General features: G+C 43.7%; 1 protein-coding gene across 9 annotated transcripts in view; it reads right to left on the bottom strand.

Moving 5' to 3' along the window:
• Positions 1–21,479, bottom strand: part of herc2 (HECT and RLD domain containing E3 ubiquitin protein ligase 2) — a 297,727-nt gene extending 276,248 nt beyond the window's left edge. For 7 of the 9 annotated variants that reach the window (XM_038818501.1, XM_038818504.1, XM_038818505.1 and 4 more), the window contains exon 1: positions 21,104–21,479. In XM_038818501.1, coding sequence (XP_038674429.1) covers positions 21,104–21,175 — 72 coding nt within the window. In that variant the 5' untranslated portion in view covers positions 21,176–21,479. The remainder of the gene's footprint in view (positions 1–21,103) is intronic. The other 2 variants (XM_038818499.1, XM_038818500.1) reach the window with 1 other exon arrangement.
• Between the last annotated feature and the right edge of the window lie 4,416 nt (positions 21,480–25,895).

Raw genomic sequence — 25,895 nt, 5'->3', positions numbered from 1 at the left:
CTCGAGCTACAAACTCAACATGAGCAAAAGCGAGATCTTCCCAGTACACCCACAAGTAGGTGGGGCAGCACTAATGGGACTGCCGTTTAAACAAGCCCGACACAAATTCCGCTACCTGGGGATCCAAATAGCCCATGACTGGAAAGGGATCCACAAATGGAACCTCACCAGTCTGACGGAGGAAGTAAAAAAGGACCTGCAAAGATGGAACACACTCCCACTCTCCCTCGCGGGGAGAGTCCAGACAATCAAAATGAACGTACAGCCCAGGTACCTCTTCCTACTTAGATCTATCCCGATCTACATCCCCAAGGCCTTTTTCAAAGCTCTAGACAAACAGGATCGCAACACTGGACGAACTGACAGAGAAAGTCCAGCTAGCCAGGGGGAGCGAGCTAAGGTACCTGCAACTCAAAAACTTCCTATGAAAAGGAGACAAGGATGTACCCACAACCGCCACAACAGACATTACTGCAAGAGTTACTGGATGCAAGCATCCTAGATAAAGGGAACTGTCGCGACATGTATGACCGACTGGTAGAAAGGGCCGACACCGCACTGGACACAACAAGAAAGAAATGAGAGGAAGACCTGGGGATTGAAATAGGGTGGGGACTCTGGAGCGAAGCACTGCATAGGGTCAACTCCACCTCCACGTGCAAAAGGCTCAGCCTGACACAACTAAAAGTGGTACATAGAGCCCACTTAACAAGAACCCATACGAGTATGTTCTTCCCAGAGGTGGAGGATAGATGCGAATGGTGCCAAGGAGGCCCGGCCAACCACGCCCACATGTTCTGGTCTTGCCCCAGACTTGCGGGGTACTGGACAGCCTCCTTCGAGGCAATGTCCAAGGTGGTAGGGAAGAGGGTGGAGCCTTGCCCGAAAGTGGCGGTCTTCGGGATATCAGACCAGCCAGATCTATTCCTGGGGAGGAGGGCAGACGCCCTTGCCTTTGCCCCCCCCCCCCCCCTGTTCACCCGCCGTAGAATCCTGTTCGGCTGGCGGTCAACAGCACCACTCAAAGCTGCAGACTGGCTGTCCGACCTCTCAGAATCTCTCCAAATGGAGAAAAATCAAATTCGCCATGCGGGAGTCAGGCGACGGTTTCCACAGAACGTGGGAGCCATTCACCCAATTGTTCCAGGAACTGTTTGTGGCCAACGAACAAGCAGAAGAATAGCCAGGTAGCGAAGAATCAGGGCAAAGTAGCCAAGGCATGAGAGGGTGGGATAGACCGGGGGAGGGGGCATGGGAATGATAGCCTGAAAGAGGGCATGGGAATCGATAATAAACATGGCATCTACAGGGACGGAGAACAAGGAAAATCCAGGTGAAAGACAGAACGAACGGCTGAAGCAGAGGTGAACGCGAGATGACAATGGCAGCAAAATCCATCCAGGAGGAGCAAGTGACAACACCAGCACCACTCGCGTATTGCCCCCTAGAGTACCAAATTAATTTTTCCAATTAAGGGGCAATTTAGCGTGGCCAATCCACCTACCCTGCACGTCAAAAATAATATTGCCAATTGTACAGAGTTGCTGCTGTTGAGTTGTGCATAATACCCTACCAGTTATTTTATGTTATGTAGGTTTGTTCCTTTTGTGGTATGTTTGTGTGTGCTTTTCTCCTATTCTGTGTACAAAATGGTAAATATACTTTGTTCAAAAACACAATAAAAACATTTATAAAAAGGAAAACTAATGAAACTGAATAAGGCATAAGACAGAAACAACAAAGTCTGAGCATCATTTTATGCTGATATGTACTGAGTAAACAAACGCCAACTGCCTGCTCCTTCGACTAAACAATTTGTTGCTTGTGCTGTTCAGATCATTTCATCATTTATAACCTTCAGTACCATTCTTCAAGCTCTATAAAGCTTCTTTTTTTCAAAAAACAAGAACTTTGAAACAACTATTTGAACTATTTTCAAGAGCCAAGATCAGATATATAGTTAATGTTGGAACAAAATAAATTCTTTCTAATCCCTAGTTTTAGTTGAGCTCAACACTCTCTAATTATGGAATTTAAGTTATTATCTCACTTTGTAAATATTTGAACATATTCTCTTTCATTCATTTTTGCAGCAATTTGAGCACAATCATTTAATTCTGCTCTTTGCTAAGCTCTTTTCTAGACATCACTGCGCTTTGGAATATTGCCTACAGCTTTAGGTACCCACTTCAAAATAAATAATTTGAATTAATCTCCGGTGACCGAACAATAAAAGAACCCTTCCATGCTACAAGTCATGAAGAGGGATTGTTCTCTCCCTCCAACCATTTTTTTAAATAGCTATCTACTTTGCTTTTCATCTTAAAGATACGCTTAACATCCTTATAATGACTTTCCTGGTTCACCCATACTATTAGACCTTATCCTCACAGGGCAAATGGGGAAAAGATTTGCAAGCTGCAAGTCGTATGCCCATAAATTCCAAAATAATGTGGTGTTCCTTCAGTTTTAAAGGAAGATTTTATTTATCTAGATTCTAGGATTTGTACAGCACTGGCCATTTTCTTATAACTTATTCTGGGTGTTGGTCTGCTTCTTTTCCTTTTAAAAAAAAATATTTTTATTGATATTTTTAACGATTTTTTCCCCCAAGTTTACAAAAATACCATATATTTACAAAGTAGGGATAGAACCCCCCCCCCTCCATATCGAAAATAGCCCCCCCCTCTTAAATATATAGGTGTTTCATTGGCATCATGTTTGATCTTATGTATTTACAGGGTTTTCCTTTATACTTGTGTCAGCCCCAACAAAAATAGCAAAGGTGGGAGAGGGAGACGTCTGCTTCTTTTTCAAGCCTTTGCATTCAATGAACTTAACAAAAGCTCTGAGAAATGCTATGAATTGCAGCCCCAGGCTTCTCCTAGAGTAACTCACCTCTGACAGAGAACGTTGTAGACATTTTAAACACCAAGGCAAATAGTTATACTGAACTGTTTTCCTAAGATCTATATTATTTTATCTCTTTACAATTAAAAAACCCTATTGGTAGTCATTTGATGACTGCAATCTTTGATATATAGTGCTTGAAATTCTTGATTGGTACATTTCATTCTCATTTATGACACAGTCACCCGCATACTACCTACCACTTCAGTTGCAATTTACTGTTGAATATTGCATTTCAAGTGCGATGCATGCATTAGCCACAGTGAAATTAACAGACAGGCAGATCTGTTATATTGGTCTTCTGCACACATTAATCATCATCTTTTACCTACTGCCAAGGACATTCACAATACAGCTTGCCAATTTCATATTTATACTACTCACTATCATTATAAACTCAATCTTTCAGATCTAACATTTCAAAATCACTTTCTGAAAATTCAGATTAACCAGGTAACACTCGGGTAACACGGTGGTGCAGTGGTTAGCACTGCTGCCTCATGGCACCGAGGACCTGGGTTCGATCCCGGCCCCAGGTCACTGTCCGTGTGGAGTTTGCACATTCTCCCCGTGTCTGCATGGGTCTCACCACCACAACCCAAAAAGATGTGCAGGGTAGGTAAATTGGCCACGATAAATTGGGTACTCTAAATCTATTTTAAAAATCAGGTAACATACCACTGCTAACTTGGTTCCTTCTTCAATATACCTACAAGCCGTAACCTTGTCCCAGATTTTGCGGTAAAAATTACACCATCGGTAGTCACCATTATCGGACTTCAACTTTCAGCGCCCATACACGTGGAGTTAAGCAAAGAAACCAGGAAGCTGCTAACCAAATTGCCCTGCCCTTCCAGAAGCGTTACTGTAACAGAATCTCACCCAGTGACTTGGCATTTAAAACACATGGAACGCAATGATATTGCCACTGTCATGTGATAGATACGTAGTAAATGATACCCATTCAGGTACGAGTACATTTTTTCAAAATCAGCGTGGTATCTTAATTACTGCCAAACAGCCTCTTTTATTTTCTTTCTGAATGCCATTTGCCTCACTTCTTGAAGCCCCTTTATGGACATATTTTGATAGTTACTATTCCACCCTACACTTCCTGGTTCAGACTCTGCGTGTATCAGTCAAAATTCTTCAATCTGATCACTTATGGGGATACAAAATTATTTATCCTGTTCACACAGGTCCCAGATCCCAGTTTTTTTTTAATGTTTTCATTCGTGGGCACCACTAGCAAGGTCAGCATCTTAATTGGCCTTGAACAGAGTGGCTTGCCAGACCATTTTGGGAAGGCATTTAAGGGTCAACTACATTGCTATGGATCGGGGGCCACATGTAGGCCAGACCAGGTAAGGGTGGCAGATTTCCTTCCCTTAAAAGGACATTACTGAAACAGATGGGTTTTTACAACAATGGACTCATGGTCACCATTAGACATTTATTTTTATTGAATTCAAATTTCACCATCTACCATGGTGGGATTTGACCCCGGATTATGATAGATAGAACAGTACAGCACAGAACAGGCCCTTCGGCCCTCGATGTTGTGCCGAGCAATGATCACCCTACTCAAACCCACGTATCCACCCTATACCCGTAACCCAACAACCCCCCACACCCTTAACCTTACTTTTTAGGACACTACGGGCAATTTAGCATGGCCAATCCACCTAACCCGCACATCTTTGGACTGTGGGAGGAAACCGGAGCACCCGGAGGAAACCCACGCACACACGGAGAGGACGTGCAGACTCCACACAGACAGTGACCCAGCCGGGAATCGAACCTGGGACCCTGGAGCTGTGAAGCATTGATGCTAACCACCATGCTACCGTGAGGCCCCGTGATTGCCAGAGCATTGTGCTGGGTCTCTGGATTACTAGTCCAGTGACAATACCATTACACCACCTCCTCCCTCGGAGGAGAGCACTATACCAAAATGACATCTAATCTCAAGTGTCCAAAACCCCAAAGTCCATGATAAAATGTAAGCAGAACAAAAGCAGAGGCCATTCATTCAACATTGGCTCCAAAATCCAGCTCCTCACCTGTCCTAATGAACATGGGCACCAAAATCTCTTTGTTCCTCCTTGCATCTCACTATTAAACAAGATCAGGTTTATCCGAGACCCAAGTAGATTTTTGTTTTCCCACTCAATCTGTCTACATTCAACTTCCTGCTCCATCCCCATCCATACAACTTAGTGTCAGCTAAAAAATTGGAGAGACAAAGCTCCACTCCCTCACTCATGTCATTAACATGGGAGAAACAGAGGTTCAATGAATGTGTTGGAGACAGAGGTCGAAACTGGAAGACAAAGGCCTTTCATTGTTACATCTGAGGACTGAGAGCAGATAGAGGGCAATAAAAGCAACCTTCTGTAAAAGTACAGGTTGGTTATGTAAACAGCACTGTTTCTTCTACTCTTCTATCTCTTGGCAACAAGTCAAAAATAATCATCTACCAAGCAGATGAAACCATTTGATTCCATTTCACACATCAATCAGCCAAATAACCTTTAACTTCAGCTATACTGCACTATTGAAATTGATGGAACTCGTTTATGTCACTGCTGTGTCAAAACACACCACACAACAGTTAAAATTTTACAGTTTAATGCTGCCAGTGAAACTGCCTAAACTCATATTCCTGGCATTGGAGATACAAATTTAAAAGAAATGAAAGCATCCAACAATGCGGTCTTCAAAACTGATGAAAAGGCCAATTATTGCATCAAAGCCTCTTCCAGGTTACCAGACTGCACTGTGTTTAGGTCACTTCCCACTCATCAGTCAGCTGGTTGGCAACAAGTTATTATGTTGCAAAACAGATATCATCTGCCAAAGTTAAGAAACCAGCACCGTAGCCCTGCAGCAAATAACAATATTAGCTATGAGGAGCGGTTGAATAAACTCGGTTTGTTCTCACTGGAACGATGGAGGTTGTGGGGCGACCTGATAGAGGCTACAAAATTATGAGGGGCATAGACAGAGTGGATAGTCAGAGGCTTTTCCCCAGGGTAGAGGGGTCAATTACAAGGCAGCATAGGTTTACGGTGCGAGGGAAAAGGTTTAGAGGAGATGTACGAGGCAAGTTTTTTTTTTTTTACACAGAGGGTAGTGGGAGCCTGGAACTCGCTGCCAGAGGTGGTGGTGGAAGCAGGGACGATAGGGACATTTAAGGGGCATCTTGACAAATACATGAATAGGATGGGAATAGAGCTGGGGTGGGCAAACTACGGCCCGCGGGCCGCATGCGGCCCGCCAAAGGTCTTTATTCAGCCCACCAAGTCATTAAAAAAAAAAAAAAAAAATTTTTTATTTTTTTTAAAATTTTTTATTATTTTTTTTAAGGTTAATGGGGGGGGGCTGTTGGGTTACTTACTGGTATAGGGTGGATATGTTGACTTGAGTAGGGTGATCATTGCTCGGCACAACGTCGAGGGCCGAAGGGCCTGTTCTGTGCTGTACTGTTCTATGTCCTATATGAGGCGCCCAGAATCATAACCGGGTGAAGTAATTATTTTACATAATATACTATGCGGCCCTTTAAAATTGTGAATTTCTGAATGTGGCCCTTGCACGGAAAAGTTTGCCCACCCCTGGAATAGAGGGATACGGACCCAGGAAGTGTAGAAGATTTTAGTTTTGATGGACAGCATGGTCGGCGCAGGCTTGGAGGGCCGAAGGGACTATTCCTGTGCTGTACTGTTCTATGTCCTATATGAGGCTCCCAGAATCATAACCGGGTGAAGTAATTATTTTACTTAATATACTATGCGGCCCTTTAAAATTGTGAATTTCTGAATGTGGCCCTTGCACGGAAAAGTTTGCCCACCCCTGGAATAGAGGGATACGGACCCAGGAAGTGTAGAAGATTTTAGTTTAGATGGACAGCATGGTCGGCGCAGGCTTGGAGGGCCGAAGGGACTATTCCTGTGCTGTACTTTTCTTTGTTCTTCTTTTGTTCTTCGTAACAACAAAAATATTCATAGTCACAGGCTTCATATTACCTTCATCGGTTGGAAATAAGCCCATGTTGTTTGAATTCAAACAACAAGAAGGATATCTAAGTTTAGACATTAAAAACAAAACATATAAAAACATATTTAAGCTGTTAAGAGGTGCTACTGAGGCGCACAGACCAAAGGTCTGAGGCTCAAACAAGTAGCATCACAATTGGCCAAGGGAGGGGGAAAAAAACAATGTTTCTACTCTTTCCTAACATTTACATTTCTTGGGCATGCCTTTGAGATGTTTGGGTTCCTGCAGAGTATTTACAGAACCTATATCAGGAGATCCTCATAGTTCCTGTAGACCCAATTTCATAAGCAACTCTCCAATTCTGAAGCTAACAGCCCTAAAACAAGGCCACATATTACAACACTACTTGATTGATTTTAAAAGTGAGTCTCATGTTAATTTCACCTTCAATGCGAGGCCACCCCAAACAGACCTTCCCCTGTCCACCCCTCCAAGCATTTTCACAGGAACTCTTCCCCCCCCCCTACATGACATCCTGGTCTACTCCTCCATCACCTATAACACCCAGTCTCCTTCCCATGCAAGGGTGGGAGGTGCAATACATGTCCTTTTTTACCTCATCCCTTCCCATCGCCCAAGACCCTTAACACTCCTTGAAGGTGAAACAGCAGCGATTTACTTGGTTTTTTTCCATTTAGTACACTGATCTCATTGCTTCTTGTCCCCAATGTGGATGAGACAGCACAGATTGAGTGATCTCTTTGCAGAATATCTCCATTCAGTTTGGAAGCGCAACCCATGAGCTTCCCATCATTTGCCATTTTTGATGTCCGTCTCACTCTGACCTCAGCCTCATTAACTGTCCCAATGAAGCGCAAAGGAAACTCAGGGAACAGCAACCTCCTATTTTGATTTTGCACTTTATAGCATGCCAACAGATTCTCAAGTTCAACAATTTCAGCTCATAACTACTGCTCCCATGTATTCAGACAGGTGCTGACTCTGCCCCGGGTCCCACTCCATCACACACCTCCCCTTTGGTTCCTTCCTCCCCTCTCCACTTCTCCTACCCAAGTACCTATTTAAAACCTGCTACATCTGTAACGTTTTCCAGTTCTGACAAAAGTTCACAGACCTGAAATGTCAACTTTGTTTCTCTTTCACAGATGCTGCTGCCTTGCCTTGCTAAAGCGGTAGTTAAATCTTGCCTTTGAAGCAGTAGATTATGGGTACATGTTCCATTCCAGAGGCTTGAGCTCAAAAGTCTCGGCTGACACTCCATCCGGCACAGTACCGAGCTGCCAGAGATGCTGTGTTTCGGATGAGATGTCAAACTGCTAAACAGTCCACTCTCTCAAGATCCCACAGCACTGGGGCATGGGAGCTATTCCCAGCGCCCTGGGCCTTTATCCCTGAAGAAACGTCACAATTACAGATGACCTGCCATTATCATCTAGTTGTTTGTGGATGCTTTTGTGTGCAAATTGGCTGCCACATTTTGTTCATCACATCACTAGCTACACTTTAATATTGCAGGAAAAAATAGCTGAAATACAGAAACATAGAAAATAGGAGCAGGAGGAGGCCATTCAGCCCTTCGAGCCTGTTCCGCAATTCATTATGATGATGTCTGATCATCCAACTCAATAGCCAAATCCTAATTTCTCCCATATCCTTCACCTAAGTGCTATATCTAACTGTTTCTTGAAAACATACAATATTTGGCCTCAACTACTTCCTGTGGTATTGAATTCCTGAGGCGCATCACTCTCTGGGTGAAGTAATTTCTCCTCATCCATGTCATAAATAGTCTACCCTGCATCCTCAGACTGTGACCCCTGGTTCTGGACACCCCCACCATCGGGAACATCCTTCTTGCATCTATCTTGTCTGATCCTATTAGAATTTTATAGGTTTCTATGAGATACACCCTCATGGTTCTGAACTCAGACAAATAAAATCCTAAGCGATTCAATCTCTCCTTATACATCAGTCCCACCATACCAGGAATCAATCTGGTAAACCTTCGCTGCACTCCTTCTCGAGCAAGAACATCCTTCATCAGATAAGGAGACCAAAACAGCACACAATATTCCAGCTGTGCAGGCCCTATATAATTGCAGCAAGACATCCCTGCTCTTGTACTCGAATCCTCTCCCTATGCTCATGCCATTTGCCTTCTTTATCTCCTGCTGCTCCTGCACGCTTACCTTCAGACTTGTGTATGAGGGCATTCCCCTCTCCCAATTTATGGCCATTCAGATAGTAGTCTGCCTTCTTGTTTTTGCTACCAAAGTGGATAAACTCACACTTATCAAAATTATACTGATCTGCCATTAATTTGCCAACTCATTCAACTTGTCCAAATTATACTGAAAGGTCTGCATCCTCCTCACAGCTCACCCTTCCCATCCAACTTTGTGTTATCTGCAAATTTGGAGATATTACATTTTGTTCCACAATAGCACAGTGGGTAGCACTGTTGCTTCACAGCGTCAGGCACCCGGGGTCGATTCCCGGTTTGGGTCACTGTCTGTGCGGAGTCTGCACGTTCTCCCAGTGTCTGCATGGGTTTCCTCTGGGTGCTCCGGTTTCCTCCCACAAGTCCCGAAAGACGTGCTTGTTAGGTGAATTGGGCATTCTGAATTCTTCCTCAGTGTACCCGTACAGGCGCCGTAGTGTGGCAACTAGGGGACTTTCACAGTCACTTCATTGCAGTGTTAATGTAAGCTTACTTGTTAACCAATAATGATTATTATTAATATACATTGTGAATAGCTGGGGTCCCAGCACCGAACCCGGTGGTACTCCACTAGTCACTGCCTGCCATTTGCAAAAAGACCAGTTAACCTTCTTTAAAACAATCTTGGCACCATAAATACACAGGAAAAAAATCTTAATTACTTTGTAAGAAATTCAGTTAAGTATAAGAATGGCAAACTCTCAAGATTACTCAAGACTATTTAAGTGGAAAATTATAAAATTGGAATTTTTACTAATACTTGCTTTTAAATCTGTCCAAGTAAACAAACTTGCCTTTGCATTTTCAGTGGCAGACATTGTTCAGCAATATTATTGAAGGATACTGTGTCAAGAGAACCACAGGAGGAAAGCATCCTCTTGCCCTGGTGTAACTGAATGACAGAAAAACGTAGAAGTAATGGAAGCATAGCACCAAAAACAAGTCCTGCAAATCAGGAATACCAAAAAACAGGAGAACTGACACCAATCTTCAGCCAGAAGTGCCGAGTGTATGATCCATCTTGATCGCCTGCTGAGATGCCAGTCGATTCGGTTTACTCCATGTGGCAACAAGAAACGGGTTGAAGGCGCTGGATACTACAAAGGTTGTGGGGCCTGAAAATCCCAGCAACAATGCAGAAATAGCTGCCCCCCAGTACAGCTTCTGACTGGCATCTACCCAACAATGTAAAGACTTGCCCAGTTATGTCCAGCAGGATAAATCCAATCTGGCCCATTAATGCCCTATCAGTTACTATCAATCATCTGCTAAGTGATGGATGATGTTGTCGACAGTGCTATCAAGCAGCACTTTTGGGCCGGTTTAGCTCAGTTGGCTGAATAGCTGGTTTGTGATGCAGAGTGGGTTCAATTCTCATACCGGGTGAGGTTATTCATGAAGGCTCACCTTCTCAACTTCATGCCTCGACCGACGTGTGGTGATCCTCAGGTTAAACTACCACCAGTCAGCTCTCCCCCCCAAAGGGGAAAGTAACCTATGGTCATCTGGGACAATGGAGCCTTGACTTTGCTTTACACTGCAGTGATCTGCTCACAGACACTCAGTTTGGGTTTCACTAGGGCATTACTGCCTTGTTCCAAATGTGAACGAAAGAGTTGAACTCCAGAGGTGAGTGACAGCGACTGCTCTTAACACCAATGCTACAATTGATCGAGTGTGGCATCAAAGAGCCCCAGCAAAACTGAAGTCAATGGGAATCGGGGAAAGCCAAGTATGACGCTAGTTGGAGTCATACTGAGCACAAAGGAAAATAGCTGTGGTTGTTGGAGGTTCATCAGCTTAGTCCCAGGGCATCACTGCAGGAATTCCTCAGGGTAATGCCCTAGGCCAGGGGTGGGCAAACTTTTCCATGCAAGGGCCACATTCAGAAATTCACAATTTTAAAGGGCCGCATAGTATATTAAGTAAAATAATTACTTCACCCGGTTATGATTCTGGGCGCCTCATATAGAACATAGAACAATACAGCACAGAACATAGAACAGTACAGCACAGAACAGGCCCTTCGGCCCTCGACGTTGTGCCGAGCAATGGTCACCCTACTCAAATCAACGTATCCACCCTATACCAGTAAGTAACCCAACAGCCCCCCCCCCCCCCCCCCCCCCCCATTAACCGTAAAAAAAAAATTTTTTTTTTTTTTTAATGACTTGGTGGGCCGCATAAAGACCTTTGGCGGGCCGCATGTGGCCCGCGGGCCGTAGTTTTCCCACCCCTGCCCTAGGCCCAACCACCTTCAACTGCTTCATTAATGACCTTCCCTCCATCAAAAGTAGAAGTGAGGATGTTGGCTGATGTCTGCAATGTTCAACATAATTCAAGGCTCCTCAGATATTGAAGCAACCCATGTCCATATGCAACAAGACCTGGACAATATGTAGGCTTGGGTTGAAAAGCAGCTAGTAACATCACACCACACAAGTGCCAGGCAATGACCATCTCCAACAAAAGAGAATCGAACTGTCAGCCCATGACATTACCATAGCTGAATCCCCCATTTTCATCCTTGGGGTTACCATTATTCAGAAATTGAACTGAATTAGCCACATAAATACTGTGCCTACAAAAGCAAGTTAGAGGTTGGGATTTTTGCAACAAGTAACTCACCTCGTGACTCTCCAAAGCCTCTTCACCATCTACTAGATGTAAGGAAGAAATGTGATCAAATACTCAGCATTTGCCTTGATGAATGCAGCTCCAACAACACTGAACTTTGAATATATTCAAGAGGCGACTTGGTATAGCACTTGGGGGGAGTGGGATCAAAGGCAATGGGGAGAAAGCAGGATTAGGCTATTAAATTGGATAATCAGCCATGATTGTGACGAATGAATGAGCAGGCTCGAAGGGCCAAAAGGCCTCCTCCTGCTCCTATCTTCTATGTATTTATGAAACTTGACACAACCCAGGACAAAGCAGCCCAGCTGATAGCACACCATCTACCAACTTAAACATTCCCACTGACAGCAGTCTACCTACAAGACGCACTGCAGAAACGCACCAAACAGTACCTTCCAAACCTCTTCCATCTAGAAAGACAAAGGCAGCAGATGCATGGGATCACGACCACCTGCAAGTTCCCCTCCAAGCTGCCACTATCCTGTCTTGGGAGTTTTATCATTGTTCCTTCACTGTTGTTGGATCAATATTCTGGAACTCTCTTCCTAATAGCACTGTGTGTATACCTACACCAGATGGATTGCAATGGTTCAAGAAGCAGGCTCACCACTATTTTCTCAAGGGCAATTAGAGATGGGCAACAAAGGCCTATCATGTCCACTTCCCATAAAATAATTAAAAGTGATATGTTTGGCTCCTTTTTAAGTGCAATGAAATATGGTAGAAAATACATTAATGCTTTAATTCAGAACAAGTGGAGCATCTCTCGAACACAAAAGTGTGTCACAGAATAAAAACACTCACTAGGCTAGGGCAACCCTTGGAACAATATAATAGAAGATGTACAGTAATGCAACAGGGACAAAAATAGATCAGGAAAAGGCAATAGCAGCTAGGGTTAAGCACAACAGGAAGGTGGCAAGTGCTGAAGAAGCACAAGCCATAAAATACACATTATCACAAAGGAAGATATCAGCAGCATGCCCTTTTGTCAACATATCCTTGGTTTAATCAATGACTTCCCCATGTGGAACAGAAGTCCCAGGCAGACTAAACGGACTCAAAACCAACAAATCATATTGGACGAATAACAGTTACCCCAAAGTGCTGAGATAGACAAGAAAAGAGAAATGCAAAGCATCAAGAATTATTGGAGGAGTCAATGGACATTGGGAAGATATCACTGAATTGAAAACAGATTAATGTGGCTCCCATATTTGAAGAAGGTGACCAAACACATATGCAACCACAGACCCATCAGCTTGTGACAATACAGTACAACTATTGAAAAGGTTGCAATAATTTACGTAGCAATCTACTCCAAAATACGTTATCCACCACTGGGGTTAGTGAGATTTGTCGCCCAATAAAGTGAACAGTAAAACTACTGCATCATGCATACAAAAAAATCAAAATCGTGGATTTACCCCAAGCCTCCATCTTTATTGCTATTGCTAAAGAGTCTCTTGCAGATTCAATTTGTTGCTACAATGCATCAGTCATTCAATAGACGTGTATCTTTGTAATACAGCTCAATTAATTCACACTTGAAATGGGCTGATTGCAACTTGTGTAGTTATGACAAAGCATCCAGCTCTTATACAGCCCTAAACAGCCAACATGCTTAAATGTGTTAAGTGGCATCTTTGCAATTGACTGCTATGGCAATGACAAATGGTCAGTGCATTTGCCTGACACAGGGGGCTGCCTGAAGCAAGCATAAAGCGGTGGGGCTGCATTCTCATTTATTCATTATTCACACTACTTCTACATGGAATAACTCATTTAAAAAGTAACGATTGTTTAACTCCAAGCTGCTTTGAGCAACTTTGAAAAAAATCAGACACACCTCAATAAAAAACTAAAGCCATGCGGCAACGTGATGTATGTGGGCACCTCCAAACCACAAGCCCCATCAATCTAGCCAATAAATCTTGAGCAATTTCTGGATGATTTTCTTTCTTCTTGGTATTTCATTTGAATTTCATGGAGCTGGAAGCTTTGAAGAAGCTGTGCTTACCACTACATCCTCTTTCCAGGATGCATTCCGAATTATAATCTGCTAGCATTAGTAGATTGAGATACACATGAACAATTAATGGGCACATTGGGGTGACCTGACAAGATTGGATATTTCTCCCATATGCAGAGTGCCTTTAATTAGAATATTAGGTCAGTTGAATACTTTATTTTGGGATTGGGTATGAGCAGGATAAAGAGAAATGAAAATTGCACAAGTTTCTTCTTCAAGCAATGATCGAGATATTTGCTGTTACGTTCAGCTTGGTCCTCAGAGACAGTTACTTTCTTATGTAATAGAGAAGACCTCCTCTCTTCGTACCTCTCACTTCCAATCTGTACCAACCCTCCCCACAACTATACCTCATAATTTTGCCCAAGATGTTAAATAGGGGCTGGTTTAGCACAGGGCTAAATAGCTGGCTTTTAAAGCAGACCAAGGCAGGCCAGCAGCACGGTTCAATTCCCGTACTAGCCTCTCCGAACAGGTGCCAGAATGTGGCGACTAGGGGCTTTTCACAACAACTTCATTTGAAGCCGACTTGTGACAATAATAGCACAGGGCTAAATAGCTGGCTTTTAAAGCAGACCAAGGCAGGCCAGAGCACGGTTCAATTCCCGTACTAGCCTCCCCGAACAGGTGCCAGAATGTGGTGACTAGGGGCTTTGCACATCAACTTCATTTGAAGCCTACTTGTGACAATAAGCGATTTTCATTTCATTTTTCATTTCAAGATGCATTAATATGCTAAATTATGAGGCTGGATTCTCCATTATTGGGACTCTATCCCCACGCAGGCGTCAAAACTGTGGAGTTTCACACCAGAAACACTGGCATGAAAGAGCCACAAATTCCTAGCCATGCAGTGGGCTAGCAGGTACCCGGCGTAGATCTAGCAGCTTTTGCTGCAGATATGGTCCCCGCACTTCCGGGTCATGGGCCCCGCACTTCCGGGTCGGAGGCCGCGTATGTGCACAGGCCATGGTGGACTCGGACTGCGGAGCTGGACCCGAAATAGAAAACCCCCGATTGGCCGCGCACCCAACCATTTCCCAGCCGCTTACAAGGCCCTCCAATTGCCCCCCACCCCCGACCAAGCGGCTGCGGACTGAGTCAACAGTCGCCACGCGAGTATCCCAACCGGCTGGACCATATTAGATCCACGCCGTCAGGTCTTCGGCTGGTCGGGGGCAGAGAATGGCGGAGCGGGCCTTTGGCAATGGCCCCAGGTAGGTCCTAGGCTGCGCAGGTTTTCGGGGAACCGGCACCGGTCCCAATTCCTTGCGGGAAAATGGATTCTCCGCCCTCGCCGTGATTTCGGTGTCGGGGTACGGGGAATCCAGCCCATGGTCTACAAAACAACAGTGAGCGCCAGACTCTAACTGATGGAGAGGATGCTTCCAAATAGCGTGACTCACATCTTGAAAACATTGCACCATGCTTTACAGACAATACTTCTGAACAACGATGTAGCATCCAGGCAGCAGAGTTTTAGATTAACTCAAGTTTATGGAGGGTAGAAGATGGAAGGCCAGTCAGGAAAATAGTGGAATGGGCATGTCCAGAGATAACAAAGGAATGATGTTTTCAGCAGATGTGCGGAGGCAGGGCCGTAATTGGACAATGTTACGGATGTGGAATAAGGCAGTCTCGGTGATGGAGTGGATACGTGGTCAGAAGCTAATCTCAGGATTAAATAACTCCCCAAGGTAGCAAATGCTCTTGTTCAGCCTCATTTAGCTGATAGGAGTGGAGCTCACCCTATAAATGTCAATATGGAACAAGCAGTGTGATAAATCAGAGACAGTGACAGGGTCAAAAGTGGTAGTGGTGGGTTTCATCGGTGTCTCTGCAGAATGAGAGAATGCCTTTTCGAGCAATCCATTTGCACACAGCAAAACTCCACAGACAATTAGATGAATGAACGACTAACTCATTTTTTTGTCTGGCATTGGAGGATAACCATCGAATAAGAGATAAATCCTCTCCAAATTGTTTTGTAGGATAATTTACATACAACTGAAACATCAAATGGGGAACTGAATTGAGGGCTTCACCTGCCACCATCAGTACAATACACGCTCACCATTGCACTTGTCAGAATGCATGGTCAAGTCTCAGTCAGGCTTAAACCCATGGAGTTCTGAAGAAGTCATACCAGACTTGAAATGTTAACTCTGTCACTCTCTCTACAGATGCTGCCAGGCCTGCTCAGTTTTTCCCGCATGTTATCTTTTTATTTTGAACCCGTGGTCTTTTGATTCACAGATAACAGTGATCTGAAGCCCAAAGGCATTTTTTATGGGCTTGTTTACAACATGTAGAACACTATTTCTTCCTGTAACTTTTGCTGACTTTTTTAAAAATCCATCAATCATTATGTTCACTATTCCAAGGATTCCCAGCAAGCTTTGGAAAGCATTCTGGAAAAACAACAATACATCAACCAAGGCGTATCTCTCCAGACCAGGCCACAAAACAATTTTGGGATGTTTCTCTTGTTTACTGGCACTATATTAAAACGTACAAGAACTTTTCAAGAAAAGCCAGAAAGTCATTTAAGGAGCTAACGTTCAGCTACGGGTCTCAGATAAATTGAGACTGAAGTAAACCCACAAGCTTAATGCTAACTCTTGTACGGTAAAATCCAGCATCCTTTTACAACTGGTCTGGAATGGAGCCAGATCTCCAGGCCTGATAAAATGCAGTTGACAGGCAAGACAACGGGCCAGACGCACATCGACAGTCACAAAAATCTCTGGCAGGGACTTTGGAATAGTTAGATATAATTTTGCCATTCCTTCTCGGGTTCGGTTATCTCTTTCCAGATATAAACAGAAATTGGCCAAAAGGCCAAGTTAAATATTTGGATCCCTCTCTCTGCAATTGAGTTTCCTTTCGCAACCTGCAAGTCGACAATTTAGGTAGCTGACAAAGTGAAATAGGAAAGGCGAGCACACGGAGAACATAATTAAACTGGACTAGTTAAATTGTAGGCCTCACATAATCGCAATAGCTCACCAGAAGTTCGAAGGAGGAAAAAAAACATGCAGTGTTTGCTTAAGCTGCAGTTGTTCAATAGCTCCGTTTTTGGAAGGGCGTCATTTCGTTATACCAGAATAGTATAGTCGATTTGCTTAAAGATTGAACTATGTTAAACTAAGCACAATTGGGCTATGATGGCATACAAATAAAAGATGTATTTATTAAAACTATTATATTTCCAATAAGGATTTCTCTTTCAAGGATTTCCTTGCCATATATCTCTCATAATACAGTAGTTAGATTCTCTCTCGTAAATTTAACCATGACTCACAACAGATTGACATTACATTGGGGGCGCATTCCACTTCCTTCTTTCCATATGCAAAGGGTAGCTCAATAGCAGCAGATAATTTCGGCAATGTTAGCCCCTGACAAGCTATCCAAGAGGACCGAGGGTCACCTGCACAGCTCTGAACCTCAAAGCTGCAGGTCAACCTCCCAACTGTACTCAGCAGTCTGTGACATCCTTCAAAGTGTTTTGCAAGCCAGCACAGTCGATGAGCAATCCTTCATGATACATTCATGAACATAAATGTAAAGAAAATGTAAAAGAAAAGTACTGGTGAAATCCTGAAAGTAGCTCTTGCGTATGAATGTAGCATACGTATTTCAGTTAGAATTTAAAGCCCATCCTGGAAGCTTGTGAAGACAAAATATTTCAGATACAATAAAGACAGTTCCTCATTTTTTTGAGTCAGCCTGGTTGGAATTCACAGAAACATCAGCCACATTATTTAAATATAACATTTTTTACCTCAACAATTTTTACCAAGATACCTCAAGAGGGAAAACAAATCACATACTGTACATGCAGTTGAAAGATCATTAACTGTTTAAAAATAAAACTCTCCCTTCACAAGACCAAAATACAGAGGCAAAACAACCAGTAAAAGTATCTGTACAGTTTAAACAAAATAAAAAGATGGGCTCAGGAAACTAATACCAACAGGGACTAGATGTCAGTTCAGTATATCAATACTTTTTAAATGTATGACTGCATTCCTAGTTCCCATTAAAGATTTCTCAAAGCGCAAATTTTGGCATAGCAAATGCAATAGTGGCACAGTGGTTAGCACTGCTCCCTCACAGTGTCAAAGGGCGGGTTCAATTCCATCTGCACTTTCTCCCGTGACTGCCTGGGATTCCTCCGGGTGCTCAGTTTCCTCCCACAGTCCAAAAATGTGCAGATTAGCTGGATAATTACCCCCTAGTGTCCAGAGATGTGCAGGTTGGGTGGGAATGGGATGAGGGAGTGGGCCCATATGGGCTGCTCTTTCAGAGGGTCAGTGCTGACACGACATTTACTGTGATAGGGAAATTCTGTTGAAATTCTACAAGAAACATACACAAGTTGGTCTATTAATGGGTTCTGATGAAACTCACAGGTCACTACAGCTAGACTGCAAACAGAAAAGGATCGTTTGGAGCAAAAAAATAATTTGCTCAAAATTCCTTTCTGAGAGTGTTTGTTTCTTTAAACAATGGCTATTCCAAACAAAACAATAATCAAGGTCATGTTTTAAAACTCATCGATATATATTTAAAACAGTTTATTTACACCAGGTTTGTAAAGCCAAATTAACAAAACATGACAATATCATCGTCATTTCTCAGTAAAATCTACAAATGGTTCGTCAAATCAATGTAGCAGACTTTTTCTGAACCTCTGTAGTGCATCAGCTGATACCCCCACAGATTCCACCCTTCCCCATATTACAAACTCAGACTGAACCAAACATCACTCACCCATCCAGTCATCACCAACCATTGTGTATTTCCACATCAATCTCAGATCCCATCACCGAAATGCTCATCCATACCCTACTCATTCCCAGGTGCAATTCCCTCAAGGATCTATCTCATTGTTTATCCACTATAGACCAGTCTACTTCACCCCAAGATCCACTTCCATTGATATCCTAGAGTCCCGCCACCTATCATTGTTGTTCCACCATTCAATAGCTTCACTCCAGATCTTTCAAACTTATTTTCCAGTTTATATCCTCCAGACGTCACCAGTAATCACCACTCCTTCCGCCTCCCCACCCGCAACCTCTGCATCATGGCCCCGGCATTATAGGTGAAACGGTGGAAAGCACTGCTGCCTCATAGCAACAGGGACCCGGGTTCAATTCCGGTCTTGGGTGACTGTGTGGAGTTTGCACATTCTCCCCATGCCTGCATGGATTTCCTCCAGGTATTCCGGTTTCCTCCCATAGTCCAAAGATGTGCAGGTTAGGAGGATTGGTCATGATAAATTACTCCTTGGTGTCCAAGGATGTGCAGGTTAGATGGGGTTGTGGGAATAGGATGGAGGTGTGGGTCTAGATAGGATGCTCTTTCAGAGGATCGGTGCAGACCCGATGGGCCAAATAACCTCATTTTGCACTGTAGGGACTCTATGGATGGCACTGCACTCTAAACCACTCTTCCTAAACCATCCCCATCTTTCCACAATTTACCCACCTTCAAACGTTTTTGAAAAATTTGCTCTTTGACTTGTCTTTCAGTCACATCTCCTTGCACGTCTTTCGATTCCTACTCTGCATCCAATCCCTCTTTCTTAGGATATTCGACTGCATTAATGAGCCTATACATTCAGTGACTGTTGCAGAATAGAAACTGTTCAGAAAATCCCCAAATTACAATAGATGCAAAGAAAATAACAGCAAACCATTTGGCCCTTCCAAGTCAGCTCCACCATTCAATATGATCATGGCTGATTCTCGATCTCAACGCCATACGCCTGGACTTTCCCCATACCTTGTTTCACGTTTGCAGCTCTTCCCACATCATAGGACTGTTTGTAGTGATTGTGGGGGCTAAAACAAGGGGACACAGATCTCAAGTGATCATGCATCAGAAATTTCTTCTTTTTTTTAAACACATTAACTGCATGCATTACCAAAATTAGTGAAACAGAGCCCCTGCCAAAATTTAAAAATAGGTTACATAAATCATTGATGGAAAGTGGAATAAGAAATACGTGGTAACAAGGTGGGCGCATGGTAACAAGGTGGGCGCATGAAAAGCATGGCCTGATTAGGCCAAAACAACTTTCTTCCATGTTGCAAATTCCAATATAATTCAGTGTGCGTCATTCTGTCTTGCAGACAGGATCTACTCTCACATCTCTCCCTTCTCCCTGCTCTAACTAAATGCCAGAAAATACATTCAAGACAGCAAGATTTTTGAAGAAGGATGGCACATATGAGAAAATAAGCTCACGCTTCAATTAGAATTATATGGGAACAGCATTTCAGCCAATGGCCTTTCTTCTATTGGTACAATTGTGTTTAGAATTCAAATACATGGGAAAGAGCAAGTACACATCTCTACCTTAATATTCCATAGCAAAGTAATCTGTTACACATGCTACATCACTACTCAGTACTTTGAATTTCTCATTTTTCCCATCACAAATTCACTCTTCACCTCAGTCATATTGACCAGAGGTTCCTCCCCTCCCCCACACAGTAAGGAACCCGCCAACAGAATACATTCTGAATGTTATTCAATGCATACAAATAATTTAGCAGAATGAATATACCTTCCACAAAGTGTCGTATAAAGGAGGCTAAACCGGTGAATTATAGTTCTACGAAAGATGTTTTATTTTAAAAATGGTACCTTGCTGCCTCCAATTCACCAAGGCCTAGTTAAAACCCAAAGGTGATTAAGGTAATGTATGGCAACTGATATTTTGTTGATAGTAATGCAATTCCTTAAGTATCCTTTGCTTGAGTGAAAGTACATAGTGATCTTTTAAATACAGTATAATGTTTCAGTACTGGTAACTGCTTGCAGTGTATGATGATACACACCCCAAAGCAGAGGCCAACTGAACTCAGAACAATAAGACCCTACACAGGATAATATAAGTGCACATATGTTATACATATAAATTTTAAATCCTCCCGATCACTATTCCTATCCCCATCATTGGAGCAGACAGGAGCAAGGCAGAGGAAAGCGGGAGGTGGAGATTTGGTAAAAAGGAGAAAAGAACCATCCAAATACATGGCTGTCTGTCTGCAGAAGAGACTGAAAATATGATCACGCTGCATTAATCGGCATCCCTCACCCACTCAACCAAATTCACACACATCACCCCATTAGCCTTACTCTCCTTAATCGACATCCCTGGACCTGGGTGGGGGTGAGGTATCATCACAGTTATATTAACCCACATTACAGATTCCACCCGCCACTTAGACGGGAAATAATTATCTAATTATTTTTAATACCTGCAAATCCGTCTTCAGCCACTTCGAGTCGAAACGAGCCTGTGCTGCCAAACAGAAACACTGGAAAGGCATCTTCCCACCTCAGCTCCTCCAGGAGATTCAATGGCAAGAGAGGGTGAAGGGAGCAGGGGAGGGAAACAGCCGCATTGTATTAAACGGAGACGCCAAGGGGATCAAATCGCTCCAGCTTCACCCTGTGTGCATCAGTGCCTGCGCAAGCTCGGGGCCTAGCCCTTGCGGTGCTCAAACAGCCGACCGGCCTCCTCCTCCGCCGCCGCCATACCGTTAAATCCTGGTTTCTTCCTGCCTCGGCTGCCTCTCCCTCTGTCTGTCTGTGTGCGCGCGCGCTCTCACAGCAGCCTTCACTGCAGGAAACGAAGATCAACCAAACCTGAAGGCGACGGCCATTAGCAACGGCGCGGTGACGTCACGGCGGGTGACAGCTCTCCACGGCGGGTGACAGCTCTCCCGGCCAACCGGAGCCGGGCCCCCGCCGCCGACGTTTCGGCCAATCGGCATCGGCCTTGGGAGTGCGGAGGCGGGACTTCCGGACGCGCATGCGCGGCAGTTTGATTGACGGACTCGGCGGCGGCCATTAGGAGCGAGTTGGCTGTCCTGTGGCGCGAAAACGCCACTTTCCTCCTCTTCTAATTTCGCTTTAAAGTATAATTTCAAATCTGGGATTCCCTTATCCCTGGCTACCGCAGACTACACATGTGGGGCAATTCTGGGCACCAGACCAGAGGAAGCATATGTTGAAAGGAGCCAGTGAACTTTCCAGAATAATTCCTGGACTCTTAAGGGTTAACTTACAAGGTGCAATTGCGCAAACATAGGCTGAATTCCCTGGAATGTTGAATAATTCGATTGAAGTTTCAATCTATTTGGGTCTAAAGATAAGGGGGAAATCATTTAGGAGAGGAGAACACAAGAAATAGGAGCAGGAGCAGTCCATTTGGCTCTTTCTCTGCCATTCATTATGATCGTGGGCTTCAACTCCTAACCCCTCCAAGTTCGCTGACTAATTCCCCAAAAGACCAAAAATTTGTCTGTCCCAGCCTTGCATGTATTCAACAATGGAACATCCTCAATCCTTTAAGGTAAAGAATTCCAAAGATTCACAACCCTTTAGTGAAGTAATTTCTCATCTCAGTCCAAATCGATCGGCCCTTTATCCAGAGAATTTTAGACTCTCCAACTGGCAGAAACAATCTCAGCGTCTACCCTATCTAACCCCTTCAACGTTTTGTAGGTTTCAATGAGAGTGCCTCTCATTCTTCTAAACTCCGAATATAAACCTAATTTACTCGTCCTTTTATCATAGGACAATCTCCTTATCCAAGGACCCAATCTAGTGAACCTATGGTGTACCATCTCAAATGCAAGCATATCCTTTCATAAATGTGGAGACTAAAATTGAACATAGTATTCTAGATGTGGTCTCAAAAAAACCTTCATATAATCCCTGCAATGTAGATAGACAGCATTCGACTCATCATGTCTACACCAATCCTTCAAAAGAGCCTCCTACCTAGGCCCATGCCATAACCCCGTAACCCTGCATATCCTAGCCAGTTCTATTCCTGGGGAGGAGGGCGGACGCCCTTGCCTTTGCCTCCCTGATCGCCTGCCGTAGAATCCTGTTCGGCTGGCGATCAGCAGCACGACCCACAGCTGCAGACTGGCTGTCTGACCTCTCGGAATCTCTCCAAATCGAGAAAATCAAATTTGCCATCCGAGGGTCAGACGACGGCTTCCACAGAGTGTGGGAGCCCTTCACCCAATTATTCCAGGACCTGTTTGTGGCCAACGAACAAGCAGAAGAATAGCCAGGTAGCCAAGAATCAGGGGAAAGTAGCCAAAGCATGAGAGGGATAGATAGACCGGGAGAGGAGGGGCTTACAGCTAAACCTAAGAGGAAAGAAAGGCGAACCACCGTAGGGGGGAAAGAGGGAAGAGACAGGGAACAATAGAGGAGAACCAGGGAGGCAGGGAAACGATAGCCGGAAGGAGGGCACGGGAACCGATAACAAACTTGCCATCTACAGGAACAAAGAACAAGGGAAATACAGCCGAAAGACAGGAGGAACAGCTGAAGCGGAGGTGAGCGCGAGACGACAACAGCAGTGAAATCCATCCGGGAGAAGCAAGTGACAACACCAACACCAGACCCATTCGAGTATCGCCCTCTGTAATTATTTCTCCGGCACCCAAATGTATATCTACCACCCCGGTCTCCATACACACACACACACACCCCCGCCCCCCAAAAAAAGATGCCTACTTGTGTGTTGTAAATAATATTGCCAATTGTACAGAGATGCTGCTGTTGAGCTGGTGCATAATACCTTACCAGTTACTTTATTTTATTTTTTATCTCTATTATTGCTTTTTTGGGGGTTTTTTTTATATGTTTGTGTGTGCCCTTCTCTTCTATATATATATATTATTCTCTGTACATAACAGTAAATATAGGTGCTCAAAAACCCAATAAAAACCATTTATTTTTTTAAAAACCCGCCTATCCTTTTGTGCACTAAGAGGAATTTAGCATGTCCAATCCACCTAACCTGCACATCTTTGGACTGTGGGAAGAAATCAGAGCACCCAGAGGAAACCCACTCAGACACAGGGAGAATGTGTAAACTCCACACAGTCACCCTTGGATTGGATTTGTTTATTGTCACGTGTACCGAGGTACAGTGAAAAGTATTTTTCTGCAAGCAGCTCAACAGATCATTCAGTACATGGGAAGAAAAGGGAATTAAACAGAATTCAAGAAAATACATGAGAATACATAATAGGGCAACACAATATATACAATGTACTACATATGCATTGGCATCGGATGAAGCAGACACGGGTGTAGTGTTAATGAGGTCAGTCCATAAGAGGGTCATTTAGGAGTCTGGTGACAGTGGGGAAGAAGCTGTTTTTGAGTCTGTTCGTCCGTGTTCTCAGACTTCTGAATCTCCTGCCCGATGGAAGAAGTTGGAAAAGTGAATAAGCTGGGTGGGAGGGATCCTTGATTATGCCGGCAGCGGGAGGTGTAGATGGAATCAATGGATGGGAGGCAGGTTCGTGTGATGGACTGGGCGGTATTCACGACTCTGAAGTCCCTTGCGGTCCTGGGCCGAGCAGTGATACAGCCCGATAGGATGCTCTCTATAGTGCATCTGTAAAAGTTGGTAAGGGTTAATGTGGACATGCCGGAACCGGACATGGTCGGAATCAAACCTGTGTCCCTGGCTTGTACAACTGTAGAATTACTTCTTTATTTGACTTCCTGATTGCTTGTTGCACCTGCATGCTAACTTGCTGTGGTCCTTTTACAGGTACATCCAAGTTTCTTTGAACATCAATATTTTAAAATATTCTGCTTTTCTATTCTTACGACCAAAGTGAATAGCTTCACAGTTCCCTACATAATCTCATGGGACCATAGCTGAGTCTAAGGAATTTTGGAAAGTCATAGCCAGCACATCCACTATCTCTGCAGCTATCTCTTTTAGAACTCTAGGTTCTAGGCCATCAGGTCCTGGGGATTTACTGGATTCCATTTCTTACATTTTCACCAATACTTTTTCTCTGATGTTAATTTCTTTAAATTCCTCACTTTTTTAAAAGCCTATAGGTTGCCGTCTATTTCTGGCATGAAACCTGTATCTCCCACTGTGAAGACGGACACAAAACATTTGTTCAATGCTTCTGCTATTTCCTCATTCCGCATGATAATTTCTCCTCTCTCTACTTCTAAGGGACCGACACATACTTAAGCTATTCGTCCTCTGTACATACTTCTAAAAGATCTTACAATCTGTTTATTATTGGCTAGTTTACTCATTCTATTTTTTCCCCTTTTTATCAACTTTTGCTGGCTTCTAAAAGACACAATCCTGAGACTTGCTGCTGTTTTCTTGCAACAATGTAAACCTCTTATTTTAATTTAATGCTATCCTTAACTTCCTGAGTGAGCCACATATGGTTCTTTGACATTGTGTTTTTTCTCAATGGAATATATTTTTGTTGAAGATTTTGAGTTGTTTCTTTAAATGTCTCCCACCGTTGATCTCCTTGCATATCTTTTAGTCCATGTACCCAATTAATCTTTTTTATAAATTTAGAGTTGCCAATTATTTTTCTTTTCCAATTAAGGGGCAATTTAGCATGGCCAATCCACCTAACCAGCACATCTTTGGGTTGTGGGGTGTTGCACGTTTTACTATGGGCGTAAAACGCGTTTATTGGAGTGTATTAACACGCCTCCGTATTCGACGTGTGCTTAACACTACTAGGCTCTGTTGTATGTAATTATTCAGCTTTAGGAGTCGCCAGTTGCCGTATAGACAACGTCACAAGTATTCCAAGGTCAAGTTCAAAGTAATAAAGACGATACACCGATTAGTAAGGTCCAAACGATAATATTTATTATACAGTAATAATAAATATTCATGCACACACTAAGAGACTAAGCTATGACTAAACTAAAGTAATCAGAATACTTATCTAACAGGAACAGGCAAGGTCAGGGAACGAGGCCTTCGTCCTGGTCTTGAGGCTGCAACCTTCAGCAAGCGTTCTGGTCACTGGGGGTTCTAGCGGGCTTAGTTCGCGTAGCGAGCGTCGTACTGGCACTTACGGTTCGGCGGCTGGTGCTCAACGGCTGGAGTCAGGAGTCAAGTTCAGGATCACAGGTAGTCGGAGCACAAAACAGACCGGACAACACGAGGTCCCTATCTTTTATAGGGGTTCCATTGTCCTTCCCTCTTCTCGGGCGGGCTCTACCTATTGG

The sequence above is a fragment of the Scyliorhinus canicula genome, chromosome 14, assembly GCF_902713615.1.
Source record: "Scyliorhinus canicula chromosome 14, sScyCan1.1, whole genome shotgun sequence".
NCBI classification, from domain to species: domain Eukaryota; kingdom Metazoa; phylum Chordata; class Chondrichthyes; order Carcharhiniformes; family Scyliorhinidae; genus Scyliorhinus; species Scyliorhinus canicula.
This window is presented reverse-complemented; position numbering and strand designations above follow the sequence as displayed.